The following is a 20,574-nucleotide window of genomic DNA, read 5'->3' as shown; positions in this document are numbered from 1 at the left end:
AGAGAACAAACACAATCAGGCTCTTCTCACATTCACACACACACAAACACTTGTACAGCTTTCTTTAGGTGCTCTCCCCATATCTGTAATCAAGCTTCTACTGTACATGCTGTATATTCAGTCTTCAACCCCAAAACTCAACACACACAGCTAACAATCTGCCTTTTTACATTTGCAAAACACTCCATTCGGTCTAGTTTAAGAGCCATTTATATCATTGGAACCAAAAAAATGTCCACACAACATTAAAATGTACTGTATTGCTATACTTCCAGCTTTAAAAATGGCTTTAAAAAATTAAGAACTGTTTTTATTCTAGCCGAAATAAAACAAATCAGACTTACTCCAGAAGAACAAATATTAGAGGAAATACTGTGAAAAATTCCTGAATCTGTTCAACATCTTTTGGGAAACATTGGAAAGAAAATGAAGAAGGGCTGATAATTGTGACTTCAACTAAACAACACACACTCATTATCCTCATCATCTGTGTATTAACCTGTGAGTTGAAGATGAAGTATTTGGGCGTGCACATGTCCTGGTGGTCCTCCGGGTGAGCGCTGAACTGCACCGAGTCGTGGAGCGGTGTGTGTGGATCCACGGCGTTTGCAGCCGTTTCTGACATGTACGCCAGAGCCGAGGCGTTGTGCAGTCCGTACAGAGCTATCGCATCCGATCCATTTATGCTAACGTTTGAGCCGTGCTCGAAGAAGAATGGAAGAGGACACGGCAGGATCGTCTTCTTGTAGATCAGCTGACAAATACAACATGAATTCAGTTAGAAACAACTAAAAGAAACGCAAATGACAGTTAGATTCAGTGATGAAATATGCTGCATTATGACAAATATATGCAATTATAAAAATATATCAAATGCATAACAGCAAGTGCTCACAGGTAAGTTTATTGCAGATAGAATAAAAAGACAAGCTGTTTCATTACTACACTAGTTGGAAAATTATTTTTAAAATTTAAAAAATTATGAATAAAAACTATATTTTAGTTTATTTTATTATCTCACACATCAAATAAAAAATCAGTTCATGATTAAAATAATTTTAAAAATTATGAATACATAAAAGAAAATTTAAAACACGTAGTAGGACATTTAAGAACTAAAAGCGAAGCAAATAAAGTGAATCAGCATCAGTAAACGTACCACTCCCAGGAAGAAGACCATACAGGAGAGAGAGAAGCCGCTGGTGTAGCCCAGATACCCTGCAGGACACAGCAAACATTCAGAAACACATCACAAACACCCTCACAAACTCTCTCTGTTGCTCTAATGCAGGACTCACCCAGGTTTTTCAGCAGAGATAGAGGTAAAATGATGCCGATGGACACCAGCACCACCACATAATTCCCATTCAGATACCATTCACTGCACACACATAGACAAATGATCAGAACATCACACTGTATAATTAGGACTTGATTAATCCCACTAATCATAAACACTCATTACCCAGAACTCTCGCACAGTTCAAGCAATCTCACAATTGCTGAAAAATACTGTAGTAATATTTTATCTATACTATAGTAAAGTACTATTGTGGTGATTCTACAGTTGCTACTGTAACACATTAACTATAGTGATTGATCTGTTGTGGTGATTCAACAGTTGATAGTGTAACACATCGACCATAGTAACTGACCTTTTGCTGATTCTACACTTGCTATGGTAACACATTGACTATTGTACTTGATCTATTGTGGACTTTCTACAATTGCTACGGTAACACATCAACTATAGTAATTGATCTGTTGTGGTAATTCTACAGTTGCTACTGTAACACATTGACTATAGTATTTGGTCTGTTGTGGTGATTCTACAGTTGCTATGGTAACTCCTCAACTATAGTAATTGATCTGTTGTGGACTTTCTACAGTTGCTACGGTAACATATCAACTATAGTGATTGATCTGTTGTGGTGATTCTACAGTTGCTATGGTAACACAACAACTATAGTAATTGATCTGTTGTGGACTTTCTACAGTTCCTACGGTAACACATCAACTATAGTGATTGATCTGTTGTGGTATTTCTATAGTTGCTATGGTAACACATCAACCTTATTAATATAAACAAGTGATGCAATACTCTAGTTTACTACAACTATAGGGTGGATTATACTACAATACACCACAGCTTAATGTAGTAAAACTAAAGTATACTACAGTAATTACACCACCACACAATTCCCATTCAGATACCATTAACTGCACACACAAACACAGACAAAACATTACTCAATTGTATAATTATGACTTGGTAAATCTGAATAATCATAAACACTCATTACCCAGAACTCTCCTCCAGTCCGAGGAAAGCTCGTATCACCTCCGGCAGCTCATATTTGACTATGAAAAGGTAGCTGGACATGGCTGAAGACAAACAAAACAAAGTAAACACAATTATTCACGCAACAATTTTAATAAATAAAATAAAAATTTTAATTTTCCATGATGACAGCACATATTTGACTAGATATTTTGCAAGATAGTAGTATTCAGTGACATTTCAAGAGTTCGCCCTAAGCTGATGATTGATTATAAAGAGCGTTTGGCATGCTGTCCCGGGAGAGAGCCCTGAGCTTGTGAGATCCTCGAGCCCGGGGCTCCCCCCTGTTGCAGGGCGAGAGGGGAGTTTGAGCTCAGGTAGGTCTCGAGAACTCCCCTGCTTGATAATAGTAGATGCAGATTATGAATGCTATAGAGTGTGAATACTGGATTCAACGCTTGTCTATGTTGTCAATTGGAAAACCCACGCGAACATGGGGAGAACATGCAAACTCCACACAGAAATGCTGACTTGGCCAGGTAAGATCTGAGCCAGTGACATTCTTGCTGTGAGGCAATGATGCTAACCATTGGGCCTCCGTGCTGCTCTGACAAGGAAATGGGAGGAGTAGGGGTGGAAGGGGGGAGTCTTCAAGATGAAGATGGCTAAGGTAAGATACTCTGGTTATTTACAGTGATTTAGGAATCGTCTGATTGGTGAATCATGCGTTAGCTAATGAGGATCAGCTGCTATCAATCATAAGGGCGTGCGCGTGCTCCTCTCGAAATGAGTTCATGAATAAACCTCACTTAAAGGCTTAACTATGTTTATTAGGTTAACTAGGCAAGTCACTGGACAACAGAAGTTTGTTCTGGAGACAATTCCCAAACATTAAAGGGAGCTAATAAATAAATAATAAACCTAGAAGAAAAATCTGCTGCTCTATTAAACATCACTCAGGAAATACTTTAAAATAAGGAAAATTCCTCATCACATAACATCACTCATGCTAAAAAAAAGCTAAATTATTTACCTCCTATGTTCTGCAGAGTTATAGACCCGAAAGCTGCCATTTTTCCAGGCCATCCAAACGCTCTTTCTCCAAGCTTCTCGTAGATCAGCGAGCCTGTAGTGAGAGAATATATCGATTATTAATATGTTTGATATTAATATATATACAGCTGAAGTAAGAATTAATAGCCACCCTGAATTATTAGCTCCCTTGTTGATGTTTTCCCCAATTTCTGTTTAATGGAGCAGATTTTTTTTAGCACATTTCTAAACATAAAAGTGTTAATAACTCATTTCTAATAACTGATCTGTTTTATCTTTGTCATGATGACAGTAAATAATATTAGACTAGATATACGTCAAGACACTTCTATATAGCTTAAAGAGACATTTAAAGGCTTAACTGGGTTAATTAGGTTAACTAGGCAGGTTATTGTATAACAGTGGTTGGTTCTGTAGACTATCGAAAAAAATATATAGCTTAAAGGGGCTAATAATATTGACCTTAAAATGGTGTTTAATAAATTAAAAACTGCTTTTATTCTAGCCAAAAATAATACAAATAAGACTTTCTTCAGAATAAAAAATATTATCAGACATACTGTGAAAATTTCCTTGCTCTGTTCAACATCATTTGAGAAATATAAAAAAAAATAATAATAATTCAAAGGGTGGCTAATAATTCTGACTTCAGCTGTGTATATATGTGTGTGTGTGTGTGTGTGTGTGATCTGTGGACAAACTCACCTCCTTCTTTGGCCGTCACTAATAAGAGATGAACAGAGTATAGCGAGAGGATAGCGACTCCCAGCAGGAGGATTCTGGGAAAACAAGAGAGAAACTTTGATAAATGGGTTCACATGCTGATAGTGAACGATTAATGTACTCAAAAATATAAGCATAAAATATTATATATGTATAAAATGTCATGTTATTTATTTATTTCTGAAAGACTTTATTTGTATCGTCTAATAGTCCCTGTTAAGCAACATGGGGTGAGGTTCATTTTTGAAGCAGTTTTTTAAATGCAGAGGCCATTTACAAATATATAGAAGTGTGTGTGTGTGTGTGTGTGTGTGTGTGTACGTGTTTTTGTGACATATCAGGATACAAATCTGTATAATGACGATGGTATGACACAGGTATTACAAAAAGAAGGTGAAATAGTATCTGGATGCAGCCTTTATGATGCAAGCTGAGATTGCATCACTTAGCGATGCAATGTCAGACTCAATGCACTCAATGAAGCGAGTGACATTACTGTGATGGGTAGGGTTAGGGGTGGGGTTAGGTGAGCTCATTAAAAAGCATTGGATGCAGCTCAGATTGCACTGCACCGAGTCTGCAGCCAGACCCCTCTCGAAATATGAGGACATTGGTGACGTCCTCATTTCTCCGAAATCTTATAAATCACACAGGATGAGTTTAATCAGAGAGTAAAGCTGCACACTGTCTTCTGTGATTGTTGTTTTGTACCCACTTTTCACAAAAACAAAAGTGTGTGTGCTTCTGTGTGTGTGTGTGTGTGTGTGTGTGTGTGTGTTAACAATGCTAATGCTTCCAGATGACCAGGTTTTTCACATGAAATATTCATATATTCATTGTCCTTCAGCTTAGTCCCTTTATTCATCAGGGGTCGCCACAGCGGAATGAACCGCCAACTTATCCAACACAGGTTTTTTGCACAGTGGATGTAAACCCTGCCCAATAATGTAGTAATACCAATACTACAGTTTTCTACAACTATAGGGTATATTATACTACAATACAGCATAGTTTACTGTAGCAAAACTGAAATACACTACAGTTTTACAGTTTATGAGTTCACTACAGTTAATACTACAGTAAATGAGTTCATTTATTTACAACGAGTTGTAAATAAGCATATAAACATGAATAAACAAAAATAAATGTAAATAAACTGAAGTAAAATACACTTTACTATAGTACGGTTGTAGTAAAACTCAGTGCTGACAGCCCCCTCTGCTGGTGATAATAGTCAGCACATGTGTTGCTCTGGTGAGCACCAGGTTTTTCAGGTTTCAGCACATTTATGACCCGGTCTGGATCAACAGGGACAAACCAGCTACGGCTCACCCTTACTACCCATAAGCCCCTGCTGCGTCTGAGCGAGTTTCAGCTGTAGAGACGGACTAAATGACAGAATGATGCATGGAGAAAATGGGTTAATGGTGGTTGGGTCATCGGACACCAGCCTCCTGCAGCGCACAGACCAGAAATAACCATCTGACACCCTCACTGGAGAATGAAGGAGACACGCTGGCCTGAACACCCCTCAGGTGACGCTTCGTGCTGTAGGTGTGTGTGTGTGTGTGTGTGTGTGTGTGTCATTCCTCCTGCGATGGCGGACAGCGGAGCTGCAGCCGAACACAGCTGACTGCTGTCAGTCACACACACGCATGCAGAAAAAGACACACACACGGAAATGCATGCACAGACACTGACATTCACACATGAACAGAAACACAGACACACAAATTACACACAGTACATAGAAACAGACAAACTGTACACACACACACAAACACGTCAGACACATATATACACAGTCACAAACACACACATATAAGCACACAGACACTCACATACACACATTTAGACTCACTTTCACACAGAAGCAGACACACACACCACAAAGACACACAAATAAACAGACACAAAGACAGACATGCTGCACACACACACAAACACATACTGTACACACACACACACACACTCCCATTACTTAACTCTCTAAACAGGGACACTGAACAGACTTCTATTGTCTTTATATAGATATAGTTATATATTTCATAACCTACAACTATCACTCTCAACAACCACAAACACACATTTACACATAAGAGTGTCCCCAAAGAGACGTTTTTGAAAATATTAATGTTTTTAGTCCCTTTTGGGTTCATATCTGTCCCCAGAAATGATCAAGTGATAGGTTTCCATTCATTTTATACTGTTTAAACCGTATTTTGTATGGTCCTCACCCCACCCTACCCCTAAACCCTACCATCACAGGAGTCAGTGTGCAGCTTTACTCTCTGATTAAACTCATTCTGTGTGATTTATACGCATTTTGAGAAATGAGGACGTCACCAATGTCCTCATATTTCACCTCCTTTTTGTAATACCTGTGTCATACCCATGTCATTATACAGATTTGTGTCCTGATATGTCACAAAAACACGTACACACACGTACACACACACACACACACATATGTTTTAACCCCTCAGTAAATGGCTGACACAGGGCTAAATATAGGCGTACACAGTTGATTAGTGTTATGTGCAGTTTAGCATGTCCTGCAGTCCCTGACACACCGGCGTCTGCTCTGCATTCCCTGATAACAGTGTCTCAAGGGCTTTCTGGAAGTTCTGCATTCACTGCACACGTCAGTACTCTCTTTTAAAACTATTACAGACACTTACTTATGTAGATTCATCATTTAATGCCATTAACACATTATTTAATGTTAGTTAATGTATGTACTAATGTACAAAAATGAACAATACTGTATTTATTACACATTTTTTTAATGCTAGTTCATGAAAATAAAGTCATTCATTGTTAGTTATTGTTAACTCACAGTGCATAACTTAATGTTAATAATTTGTATTTTAATAATGCATTAGTAAATGTTTTCTATTATTAATATAATTATGAAGAAATGCTCTACATGTATTGTTTATTCTTTGTTGATGTTAGTAAACACATTAAACTAACATTAACTAATGGATCATTATTGCAAAGAGCAACATTTTTGATTTACAATATTTATTAAATATAGTTATATTGAATGGCGGTTCACTCCGCTGTGGCGATGAACAAGGGATTAAGCTGAAGGAAAATGAATGAATAAATTAATTAATGAATTTTTAAATTATTTATTTATATTTACCATTAAATTATAATTATATATTATTATATTAATCTTACTTTAATTATTATTAAAAAAATTGTAGAATATTATAATATTAATGTTATATTAATAAAGTCCATAGGTTAGGATGAGATATAATATTTGATTTAATCTGAGAATACATAAGCAGTAAAAAAATAATATATTAAAATGCTATTATTCTAAATCACACACACGAGATAGACAGACAGACAGACAGACAGACAGACAGACAGACAGAGAGGTAGTTAGACAGACAGACAGACGGACAGACAGGTAGATAGATAGACAGACGGACAGACAGACAGGTAGTTAGACAGACAGTCAAACAGACAGACAGACAGGTAATTAGACAGACAGACAGACAGACGGACAGACAGGTAGATAGATAGACAGACGGACAGACAGACAGACAGACAGGTAGTTAGACAGACAGACAGACAGACGGACAGACAGGTAGATAGATAGACAGACAGACAAACAGACAGACAGACAGACAGACAGGTAGTTAGACAGACAGACAGACGGACAGACAGGTAGATAGATAGACAGACGGACAGACAGACAGGTAGTTAGACAGACAGTCAAACAGACAGACAGACAGGTAATTAGACAGACAGACAGACAGACGGACAGACAGGTAGATAGATAGACAGACGGACAGACAGACAGACAGACAGGTAGTTAGACAGACAGACAGGTAGATAGATAGACAGACAGGTAGTTAGACAGACAGAGAGACAGACAGACAAACAGAAAGACAGACAGACAGACAGGTAGTTAGATAGAAAAGACGGACAGGCAGGTAGTTAGACAGATAGATAGACAGACAGACAGAAAGACAGACAAACAGGTAGTTAGACAGACAAACAGACGGACAGACAGGTAGATAGATAGACAGACGGACAGACAGACAGACAGACAGACAGACAGGTAGATAGATAGAAAAGACGGACAGGCAGGTAGTTAGATAGACAGACAGATAGATAGACAGACGGACAGACAGGTAGTTAGACAGACAGACAGATAGGTAGATAGACAGATCGACAGACAGGTAGTTAGATAGAAAAGACGGACAGGCAGGTAGATAGATAAATAGACAGACAGGTAGTTATAGACAGACAGATAGATAGACAGACGGACAGACAGGTAGATAGACAGACAGACAGACAGACAGGTAGTTTGACAGGCAGACAGGTAGTTAGATAGACAGACAGATGGACAGACAGACAGACTGGTAGTTAGACAGATAATGTATATGTGATTTCTTTTTGTTGCCAGTGTTGCAATTTTACTTAATCACTTTACACCTGTCCTAAAATAATAAAAAAGCACAAAATAACTACGATAAATGTAGATAAATAGAAAGAAGCAGATAGACAGATCAGAAATGACACTCCTAATGCTGTCGTTCTGGTATCTGCATTCCAGGATCTGTGTTATGACTGGCTGAACTCATGCAGAAGAGCTCTAGTAATGTGGGAAATGTTGGCAAACACTCACACAAACAGGATGATGCCGGTGTTGGCCATGGCGAAGGACAGGCCCAGGATCCCACTGCCCATGATGGCGTTACTGAGGTTAAAGACCGACATGCCAAAGGAAGCATGACCCGGGTGCTGCGAGAACAAGAGAGACGCTTCATCAGTGAAGGAACTAGAGCAAAAGCAAGGAATAATGCACATGCAGACAGCTGATCTAGAGGAATAAAGCCTGACAGGTTTATCATGGGCTGTTATGTAGGACTGAAGGGTTTATTCTGTGATAACAACCGACTGGATGTGCATTATACTGATTATTACAAAAAACTATTAGACACAAAACATTAATCTGAGCTGTAATCATTTACTAGCTCTTTAATTAAGTGTAAACCATGCAAAAAGATGGACCTAGTTAAGCCTTTAAAAGTCACTTTCAGCTGAATACTAGTATCTTGCAGAATAGCTAGTAAAATATCATGCACTGTCATCACATTAGAAATTAGTTATTAAATGTATGCTTAAAAATGTGTTTAAAAAAAGATCAGCACCTGAGAAATATATAAACAATAAATAAACTACATTATGATGTCATTATTGAGCAATCAGAATCAGGTATGGTGGAGTGAGGGGTGTCATGAACATAATGAATGTGTTTCAGAAGTAAAGTCTTACATATTCTTCATTATATTCCTCATATTTCTTCTTCTTCATCAAGCCATTGGTGAGAAACTTCTGACTCTCTGCATCATCTTCATCCAGGAACTGGCTGTAAAGCACAACACACACACACACACACACACACACGTTATTTTACACTCACATTAGTTTGCTGTTAAAGATACACTCCTGATTCCTGTGTCACAGTGTTCTGTGTGTGTGTGTGTGTATCAGACAGCTTCAGGGTTAAACACACAGTGCAAAGACTCTGACCTGTTGATTGTGGCCTTTTCAGAGTCCATGTTCTCTCTGTAGCTGTCGTCCACACTGCTCTCATCCTCCATCTCTGCGCTCACTTTCTTCAGCTCCATTCGCTCCATCTTTACAGCTGTTTATTCGGGTTAAGCCTCGGGGAAAACTACTGAAAACGAAACCACAGATTATTAGTTTGGAATCTATAATAAAAGGAGATTCTTCATGTATACATTAAGACTTTTTTGTAAATGTAAATGCATCTACATTGTGGCAGGTTAACTACTTGTGTTTATGAGCAGCGACCTTGATCCTGTTCAGCACAACAAGATTTGGAGCCAAAGGTATTGACTGAACGTCTGAACTTGTGGTGATAAATGAATCAATATAAACTCAAAACACAAAACAAATCTGACCTCTTCCAGTTTTACCATGGTAAACGATATCCTGTTGTTTTATTCCACCAATTTCAAGGTTGAGTTCAAATGTAAAAATAAATATACTATGCTTATACTTTATGCCGGTTTTATTTTAATATCTAACTAATGAAGCACATTTTTAGTGTTTAATTTACTGCAGTATCTTGAAATAAGCATTGCAACATGGTTATTTGACATTTATTATACTTATTTTTTTCCAGCAAAGAAACCCCAAGACAAATATTTTAAGATTCATAACATGTTTTATTTATTAAAACCTAAATAATGAAGCACATTTTAAGTATTTAATTATTGTGAATCTTAAAGTAAGCATTGCCACATGGTTATTTTAATTTTATTATATTTTTCCAGCAAAAAAAATATCAAACAAATATGTTTAGTTTCATGATATAAAGCCCGTTTTACTCAAAATCTAAATAATAAAGCACCTATAAAATATTTAATTCACTGGATTATCATAAACTAGTAAGGTTTATATGGCTATTTAAAAATTTGTAATGGTTATTCACAATTTTTTAGCATATATATATATATATATATATATATATATATATATATATATATATATATATATATATATATATATATATATATATTTAGTGTAATAAAAACATTTAAAACCCACTTTATTTAAAATATAATTAGTGAAACACATTTTTTAAGTATGTAATTTACTGGGTTGTTGTGAAATAATAATTGTCAGGTGGTTCTTTGTTTAGTTTTCAGCAAAAATAATATTAATAATAATAAATTCTGTAAGCGATTCCTTAAATGAACTGATATGATATTATATAACAGTGTTTCTGGGTTCATCTTATTAAGTCATTTGAAGTTTGTCCGGATAAAATCAAACAGAGATAAATGTTTAAAAGATATCATTATTGACGTTTTGTTGGTTCTGTGCCCAAGGACTGCTTTTGATTTCCAACATGCGTTTCAGCAGTGATTAATGAACACAGATCAGCAATGCGGCACCACAGAACTTGTGGAAAACATCCTCCAATTCCAAAGATCCACAAATTAAGCCATGCTTTTAGACATTTTATGAACTAAACGAAAACAAAAAAAGTACATTGAAATGGTGGTTAAAAATGCATCAAGTAACAGTCATATTTATTTACAAGTTTAACCTGTGAACATGTGCACTATATATTAATGCCCATATAAAACATCTATACAGTTTATTTAACTGAGCTATTGCATATCATTTAACCAAAAACATTTATCCTTAATCGTAAAAATATATATATATATATATATATATATATATATATATATATATATATATATATATATATATATATATATATATATATATATATATAAATAAATAAATAAAAAATTATTATTTAAATACATTTCTTGACATATAAATTCTAGTTTAGATGTAATAAATAATTTTTTCTACATGCATTATAAATTCTACATTATATCTACATTCAAAATTCTGGGTTGTTGCAACCCAACATTGGGTTAAGTATAGTCAAACCCAATGTTGGATACAATTCTTTTTCTATTAAATAAGCATTGAAGTTTTTAACCCAACAGTTGGCTTTTACAGTATATCATTCAACAAAAAAAAACATTTCTTAATCATCAGTTTTTTATTATTAATTAAATTTCTTTGCATATAATTTCTATATTAAATGCAATACATCTTTTTTTTCAATACCCACTTTAATAAATGCTGGGTTGTTGCAAACCAACATTGGGTTAAATATGGTCAAACACAATGTTGGATAAAAAAAAAATGTTCTATTAAATGTACATTGCAGTTTTTAACCCAACAGTTGGCTTTGTCCATATTCGACCCGACTTTAAATTACAACAGTAAGATTTTGTTAGTTTAGATTAGTTTTTTTCAGCTAAATATTTTAATATTTTTTATTTCAAATAATAACAATACATAATATAAATAAATAAACAACAACAATGTGTAATACACATTTTCTTTTGATGTTTAAGCACGCTTGTTTTGCTTTAATATAAGACATCTAAAGATTATTATGTTAATAATTAAACTTCATCAGGTAAGAGTAGCCAAAAAAAAGCTGACAAATAATAAGATTAATCCTCATACAGAAAGCCCTTTCTTCAGCAAACGTACAGCACGCTTCACTGCATGTTCTTGGAGCTTTGAGCCTCCAGTCTCAGATCTGTAACCACTAACTCAGTTTAAGTGACTGTCGGATTTTATCATCACAATCACGACACCAACCATTGCCCAATTCACAATTTATTCCAGTGGAGAGCTGCTGGTTTGCTCCAGCTCTCCATAAAGGCTGTTTGTTGAATGTTTGGGTTGAGGACTCATGTATCTGTGCGTCTGATCCACTCCGTGACGCATGAGCGCTGGAATCAGAAGCGTTTAGAGCTGCTCAAACACACACCTGTTATGAGCACACAACACGCACTGGCCTCAGGTCAGCAATTTCCAGCAATAACCATCCCCAAAGAGACAGAGAACATTACATAAGGCTTAGATGAGCCAGTTTATAAGCCAAAACACCGCCAAACCATTCTTACACCCAATTACCCACAATCCACCACTTCACCCACACAAAGCCCTCATTGATAGGATTCATAAACGCGGCCAGAGAGGCCACTGAACTATAGACTCATGGAAAGCTGAAAATCTTCCACAGCGCTCTTTTTGGCCTACAGGACTAAAAGTGCGACACATTTACTGGATTCTCACACCAGACCGCTTTTACACTGGGAACGTTCTAGGAAGGTTATTTATGGTAACATTAATGAAACATTGATTTAAAGTGATTCCATTATACATCATTTTTGGAATGTGTTCCTTTTAGAAAAGACGTTCTTTGATGTTTTTAAAAAATGTTTAGAACATTCAGAGAACATTCCGAAGTGACGTTTTCATGAGGCTGCGAGTCCACAGACAGTATTTTCCTCAAGCTAAACGTTTGTTTTCTGTTGTCGAAGGTGTGAAGGTCGTGATTTTTGAGCGCTCAGCATTTTTTGTCAGCGATTGCAAGTAGGCCTGTTGCGATAAGTAATGTTTGTTGTGCGATATATTGACACAGAAATTGTTGCGATACTCTTGAGATAATATTGCCATTTTGATATTAATTAATTAATTATGAATTACTCCCAGGGCCGTTTATATCGAAGTTGATATTTAGCCGCACCATGTTGGTGTTTTATAACCCCAAACCTGGAGGACCAGGATATATACACATACACTACAGACAATTTAGCTTACCCAATTCACCTATAACTTATGTGTTTGGACTTGTAAGGGAGCACCGGAGAAAGCCCACACGAACACGAGGAGAACATACAAACTCCACACCCAGCCGGGGCCCAAACCAGTGATCTTCTTGCTGTGAGGCGACACAGCAGTTAGACACCGTGCCGCCCACAGATTATATAACAGCATAATAATGCAAACAGATATAAGCACTTTAAAATACTTATTCTTAAGGGTATTTAGACTATATCATTTGATGTTAAGAAGGTAAATGTCTTATTATAAATACTATTGAATGTCGTATAAGGTAAATGCCCAATTATAAACTTTCACACCAGTGAGATAAAACGTAAATTGGAAAAAGCTTAAACCTAATTTCATTCATTCATTTTCCTTTGGCTTAGTCCCTTTATTCATCAGGGGTCTGTGGGGGAAACCGAACCACCCAGAGGAAACCCACGCCAACACACGGAGAACATGCAAACTCCACACAGAAATGCCAACCGACCCAGCTGGGACTCAAACCAGCAATCTTCTTGCTGTGACAGTGCTAACCACTCAACCACCGTGTCACCCATAACCTTATTTGTGAATTTGCAATTATATATCGCAATGGCAAACTGATTGAGGTAATTTGCAAGTTTTGCATAATAAGTCGATATATTGATTATTGTGATATAATATAACAATGCAGCGATCATTCGTAACACTTTTGAGCTAGCCGTCCAATCACAGAGGATAGATACCACGCAACTGTCAACAAATAATATGACTAACAAACAAATAAAAAGACTCTCAGCTTGTAATGGTACAGCGGCGATACTCTCGCAACCGGCTGTGATCTGGTCTTTGTTCTTAAATCAATTAAACATCATTTTTGGAATGTTCTGCTCGTTTAGAACAGACGTTCTTTGATGTTTGTTTAGAAACATATAGAGAACATTCTGAAGTGATGTGTGAGTCCACAGAAGAGTTTATTCTAGAGCTGTGCATTTGTTTTCTGTTGTTGTCAATGGTAGAGCCACACTTTTTAAGCACCTGCAGCGTGGCAATGACTCTGACTTTTAAGGTCAGCGCTGATCCCTCAGCATTTTTTTAGCATTGCAAGTTGAAATATGCAGCGTCAATCAATGTCACTTTTGAACTAGCTGTCCAATCACAGTGGAGGAGGGGGGGGACAATACCACCCAGCTGTCAACACACAATCTGATAAACACTTTCAACTTGTAACGGAAAATAGATATTTACATTAGATGTCGCCTTCGCTGTTGTTGCCTATTGGAAGTAATGTGTCAAGGGATCGATTTGTTTGTGAATGAATCTCTGTTATGAACGACTCATGTGAACCATCGATATCCCTATGTCTCACATCCATTTTTCTGATCTGAATGGTATATAACATTAGTAATATTCAATAATTTAGGATGGACAGTATGCACATTGAGGCGCAGGTACTGTTATGTTATCAGACACTCTTATAAGTTACTTCAAAATCTAGCCGTTACTTCACTTAGCCAACAATAGTACGTTTCTACCACCGCAGCATCTTGTTGTCATATTTAATTTACATTGTTTGCTGATTTTATTCAACAAAACTAGCATAAGCCTAGAATATAGTGCAAGTTGGTGCTACCTTGCTTTATGGTCAGTGCAGTAGTGACTGTATTATCATCAATAATACGGAGCACAAGAGTTCATAACATACAAAAATCACAAAAAAACTACATTTTCTCTATGAAATGTTCTGCCTTTATACTTTGTTTGCTCATTACTACACCCGTTTTCAGAACAGCGCTCGCGATTCTGTGGACACACACGCTTTAAGTGATCTGGTCTGTGTTCTTGAATCCATTATACATCATGTTTAGAATGTTTAACTCTGAAGTATTCTAAAAGAATGTTCTTTGATGTTTTTTCAACGTTACTATTTGTTTAGAACATTGAGAGAACATTACGCAGTAATGTTCCCATAAAAACACCATTTCCACAACCTAATGTGAACATTAGAGAAAGTTTTCTAGAACTTTCTTCTTGGACCATAAGAGTTTCAGTTCAAACAATGGCGACAGCAATATAAAACACTAAAACAAGGGATACTGAAGATAAATGAAAAATTCAGTGGCTAAAATCAAAACTGAAAACACTTTGTAATGATTGTTATGTATTATTTGATTGAACAATACAATGTAATTTTGCAAGACTTTTGAAATGTAATGCAATAAATTAAATTACACTACTTAAAATAACACCAACCAATAAAATAACCACATTTTATTGGCAGTAAAATTTTATTGACCATTCACAAGGCGAAACTCATTTTACCAGCATTGCCATGACAGCACTATTGTTAACAACAGAAACAAGTATACTACAAAGAATGTCCTGTCTGCACATTATTTGTACACATGAACATAAGTAGAATTTTTAACGGTAAAAATGACGTATGCACAATCATCGGTGCACTGTTCTTGTGCTTCAGCACCATTAAAGTAAATGAGCTTCATAGCACAGCGATTTCTGTGTCCAGTGTGAAAGCCCCTTCAGCCCGCACTGTCATTCATTCATTTTCATTTCGGCTTACTCCCTTTATTAATCAGGGGTCGCCACAGCGGAATGAACCGCCCACTTATGCATATGTTTTACGCAGTGCATGCCGTTCCAGCTGCAACCCATTAGTGGGAAACATCTATACACACTCACTCACACACATACACTAGAGATAATTTAGCTAACTCAATTCAGAGCGCACAATGATAACCTTTTTTTCGGGTTCATATTTTTTTTGTCTGGTTTTATCCAAAAAGCAAAAATGCCATTTTCCGTGGCCGAAAATTAAGTGCATCCCTAAAACATCAATGTTTAAATGACAATTATTAACAATACTAATCAAAAAGCACTTCTGCCAATAAATATATATATATATATTTAAAAATCTTAACTATAGCTGCTTACAACATGCAGCTCATGCAATCACAAATTAGAGTTAGTCAGTTCTATAATCATAGTTCGACTGTTTGGAGTAAGTCAATGTGAAGCTTTTTCATTTCTGATATGAATAATCTGATGCTTCGTGTTCGTCAAGCTGAAATAAAAACAATGGAATTAATGAAGGACCTTTTACAGGGTTATCAAAAACAGCCATTGCTACATGAATATGTGGACTGTAATAATGCTGGGTTCCACACAATTCCTTCATGTTGTCTCAACACAAATCGATTTGTTAACTTAATTGTTTTTATAAATTTAAGTGAATTAATCATTAAACAATTAAGCTATCCCAAGTAAACTCTAGAATTGAGTTGTTTCAGCTCATTTTAAATAAGTATTTGAACAATTTTTTGAGTGAATATCCATTGATATATAACGTATTCCTCATTTTTTCCATCGGCTAACTGACAAAAACTCGTCGCTAGCATGAATGAACTTTCTGCACTGTTGCTGTGGCTTCTAGGAACATAACGTTTCAGAACAAACTCCCACCCCGTAAAACCAGACTAACCTGAGATAAGCAGCCTCAAACAAACCCAAACACGACCAAAACACACCTTTAACACCAGCACAGTTGGGGTTTATTTGAGGCTCTCTCTCTGACTTTTACTACAGTACGCATGACTGGAAAAATACAATACAAATAAAGACATTAAATGGAGAACTATTCGGATAATAATCAAGCGTCTCCTCTGGATCTTCACAAGCTTTTAGATTGCAGTCGGAAACAGTTAAACGAACACATTATTAAATGACTTTTTTAACCAATCTAAGTTACACTGAGAACTAATCAGATAATAATGATTAAGCATTTCTTCTAGATCTTCACAAGCCTTTAGCAATCCTTAAAAAAATTAAACAATTAAACAAAAAGTGCAACTAAAATCTTTCTGATCTCTTTTTTTTTAACCAATTCAAGTTACACAGTGTGTAATTTCACTATTTCTGCTTCAAAGTCGCCTGTTTAGTGCAGTGTTTAGCCGTTTCTTTAAGCAATTGTGAAATTAACAAGCAATTTCAAAGCTAAAATAGCCTCTACAGCAATTTTTTTTTTGCTGTTGACAAGTCTCTGTGGTGAAAATCTCCAAGCAGCTGGAGTGTTTTACGACGAGAAACACTCGCTCTTCAAAGAGAATGTCTGTGTTTGTGCTTCAACCAGCATTCTTCAACAAGCTGGCTTGGACTAACACAGACCACACACACACACACACATACAGTACACATATATGCTTACACCATAAACCCCTCGCACCAGTCTAGCTGTGAACTCCATTATAATATAATAATGTGTTTTTTACTCACTATGAGAGCTTAAAATATAGACCACTAGCGCCAAACAACCAAATCTACACACTTTATAAATCTTCTCAGCTGTAAACCCATTATAATATAATAATAATGTGATTTTTTACTCACTATGAGCGTCTAGACTATAAAGCACTATCACCAAACAACCAAATGCACACACTCTTAGACATTTTCTCAGCTGTTACCCTATTATAATATAATAATAATGTGTTTTTTACTCACTATGAGAGCGTACACCATAATCCACTATCACCAAACAACCAAATGCACACACTCTTAAACATTTACTCTAGCTGTTACCCCATTAAAATGTAATAATAACATGTTTTTACTCACTATGAGAGCCGGACTGACGCTGAACACTAGTTGCTGAACTCTGATGAGTTTCTTTTTAGCCCTGGAGGTGACTGGCAGATTTAAAGAGCATTGGGAGGGCCGACATCAGCCAATCAGAATGCTTGAATTATCCGGCACCAGTGCTAAACCCCACCCCCTCTCCCCCCCCCCTCCCACCTGCGTCACTGATGGGCACACGGGCTTCCAGAAATGAGTTGGAGATAAGGAGACGGGTTGCATCAACTTGTGTTTGCACTAGGGCAAAAATCTGGGGTCGCTGGACGCAGATATTAAAAAAACGGCTCCCGGACACCAACTAGCAGCCGCGGATCTGAATATGCTACAGAAAACACTCATACAGACATGCATGATGGGGTCACTGATCACTATGAAAGCCTGTTTCCGACAAACAATTAAATATTAAAGCTGAAACGATATTTGAGGTTTTAGATTTTCTTAAAACTTTTCTCAAAAATAAGTTTGTAGCTCGTAAATGCAGGATATAAACGTAGTTTCTTAGTTATCTTAACGTAGAATTTTTTTAACAGAATTCTGTGTTTATAGACAAAACAATTTAAAGATAATTACAAAAACTATTTCAGTTTATGATGTTTTTATTTTGTTAAATTTGCAAGTTCATTTCTCACAATTCAATCTGTTTTCTTTAATCTGGACTTTTGTTTGTCGCAACTGTAACATATAAATTCATTTCATTTATTAAAGTAAAACTTGCTTAACAGGATTCTGAATTTACAAACAAAACATTTAAAGATAATTATGACTTTTTAATTCACAATTCTACCAAAAGATTACTCTTTAGGTTTCTGATATCTTTATTACACCAACCAGCAGCCGCGGATCTGAGTATGCTACAGCAAACACTCATACAGACACGCATGATGGGGTCACTGATCAATATGAAAGCTGGTTTCCAACACACAATGAAATATTAAAGCTGAAAGGATATTTGAGACTTTATATTTTCTCAAAAATAAGTTTGTAGCTCGTAAATGCAGGATATAAACTTGTTTACAGACCAACATCTTAAAGATATTGACGATGACTATTTCAGTTTCTGATGTTTTTAATTTCTCACAACTGCAAGATTATTTCTCACAATTCAAGCTGTTTTCTTTAATCTGGACATTTGTTTGTCGCAACTGCAACATATAAATTCATTTTATTAAAGTAAAATTTCATTAACAGAATTCTGACTTTACAAGCAAAACATTTAAAGATTTTTATACTTATTTATTTTTATTCTACCAACCAGCAGCCGCGGATCTGAATATGCTACAGCAAACACTCATACAGACACGCATGATGGGGTCACTGATCAATATGAAAGCTGGTATCCGACTCACAATTAAATATTAAAGCTGAAACGATATGAGACTTTTTTTCCTCAAAACTTTTCTCAAAAATAAGTTTGTAGCTTGTAAATCCAGGATATAAACTTAGTTTTATCTTAAAGTAAGAATTGACTATTTCAGTTTCTGATGTTTTTATTTTATGTTTTTATCGTAATTGAAAGTTCATTTCTCACTATTCAAACTTTTATTTTTAAATTTGGACATGTATCACAACTGCAACATATAAGTTCATCAGAGTTTGTTAAAGTTAAATTTGTTTAACAGAATTCTGACTTTACAAACAAAAAAAGATTAAGATAATTATGACTTTTTAATTCGCAATTCTTCATAAAACTACTCTTTCAGTTTCTGATGTTTTTATTTTCTCACAATTGCAAGTTCACACAACTCGAGCTTTTTTCTAAAATTTGTAAGTGTGTATGTCATAACTGCATGATTTTTTTTCATAAATAATAGTATAGACATTTTTCCTCTAAATTTTACCATAGAATAAAAAGTAAAATGCAATTTTAACATAATTTTTTAATGTAACTTGTAGTTGTAATTTTATATTTTAAGAAATGATTAAAATGTTTATATTTTATATATCAATTGTTCAATTATTGCTTTCAAATAAGACTTAAATATTATTACTATAGGGGATTAAGCTGAAAAGAAAATGAATGAATAAATTGATGAATATCATTACTATCCAACAGTGCCAGTTGAAATTCTATTCCCCAGTAAACTACTTTGTAAGATTAATACACAACTCATTTGTTTCCAAATTGGAAACAAACAACAATTATCATGTTTTACAAGAAGCTACTATTTCAGATATTTTGCATCTTTTGTGAAGATCTCTGACTGCCAGCTTTGAGCTTTAACCAATCCACCACATCACACAACACAAACAATCCCAGACAAACCAATCCAACCACCCAAACAGATGCATTAGCCATCCAAAGAACTATGACAAACTCTATTCCTATATCATCTGATGCAACTAAGAGTGCAATAACCAATCAACTCCTACATCAAGACTGCGCCTGAAAGCAATCACCCATTATTGACTATCTCAGTAAAAAGCCATTGCTTACTGTCTTGATGCAGGTGCTCCAATCTCAAGAAGAAGAGTCTTCCTGTGGCGACTCCTTTCCTTATACGGAGACACTTTCCTAACACTTTCAACACCAACAGCCAATCAGAAGCTCCGGCTCAAGGGTCAAACTGACAACATTGCACAGAAACACAACACCTCTACCTCACACACACACACACACACACACACACACACACACACTGAGCATTACACATTCAGGATTTTTTTTTTTTTTA

At 35.8% G+C, this 20,574-nt stretch overlaps 1 protein-coding gene and 1 long non-coding RNA gene across 12 annotated transcripts in view; one reads left to right on the top strand and one right to left on the bottom strand.

Moving 5' to 3' along the window:
* Positions 1 to 20,574, bottom strand: part of slc38a4 (solute carrier family 38 member 4) — a 52,122-nt gene that overhangs the window by 20,436 nt on the left and 11,112 nt on the right. The window contains exons 2-11 of one of the 11 annotated variants that reach the window (XM_087246560.2): positions 20,337 to 20,496; positions 9,620 to 9,767; positions 9,362 to 9,455; positions 8,712 to 8,827; positions 4,040 to 4,113; positions 3,315 to 3,407; positions 2,304 to 2,385; positions 1,299 to 1,381; positions 1,160 to 1,218; positions 500 to 754 (exon numbers count right to left, since the gene is read on the bottom strand). In XM_087246560.2, coding sequence (XP_087102686.1) covers positions 500 to 754; positions 1,160 to 1,218; positions 1,299 to 1,381; positions 2,304 to 2,385; positions 3,315 to 3,407; positions 4,040 to 4,113; positions 8,712 to 8,827; positions 9,362 to 9,455; positions 9,620 to 9,726 — 963 coding nt within the window. In that variant the 5' untranslated portion in view covers positions 9,727 to 9,767; positions 20,337 to 20,496. 11 annotated transcript variants of the gene reach the window in all.
* Positions 11,994 to 16,061, top strand: LOC148679890 (uncharacterized). The gene is made up of 3 exons (XR_015942157.1): positions 11,994 to 13,589; positions 13,673 to 14,749; positions 14,902 to 16,061. It is a non-coding gene; the product is annotated as an uncharacterized LOC148679890 (long non-coding RNA).

The sequence above is a fragment of the Danio rerio genome, chromosome 4 (assembly GCF_052040795.2).
Source record: "Danio rerio strain M-AB ecotype USA chromosome 4, GRCz13ab, whole genome shotgun sequence".
NCBI classification, from domain to species: domain Eukaryota; kingdom Metazoa; phylum Chordata; class Actinopteri; order Cypriniformes; family Danionidae; genus Danio; species Danio rerio.
The sequence above is the reverse complement of the archived record's forward strand: the minus strand, read 5'-3'. Positions and strand labels throughout refer to the sequence as shown.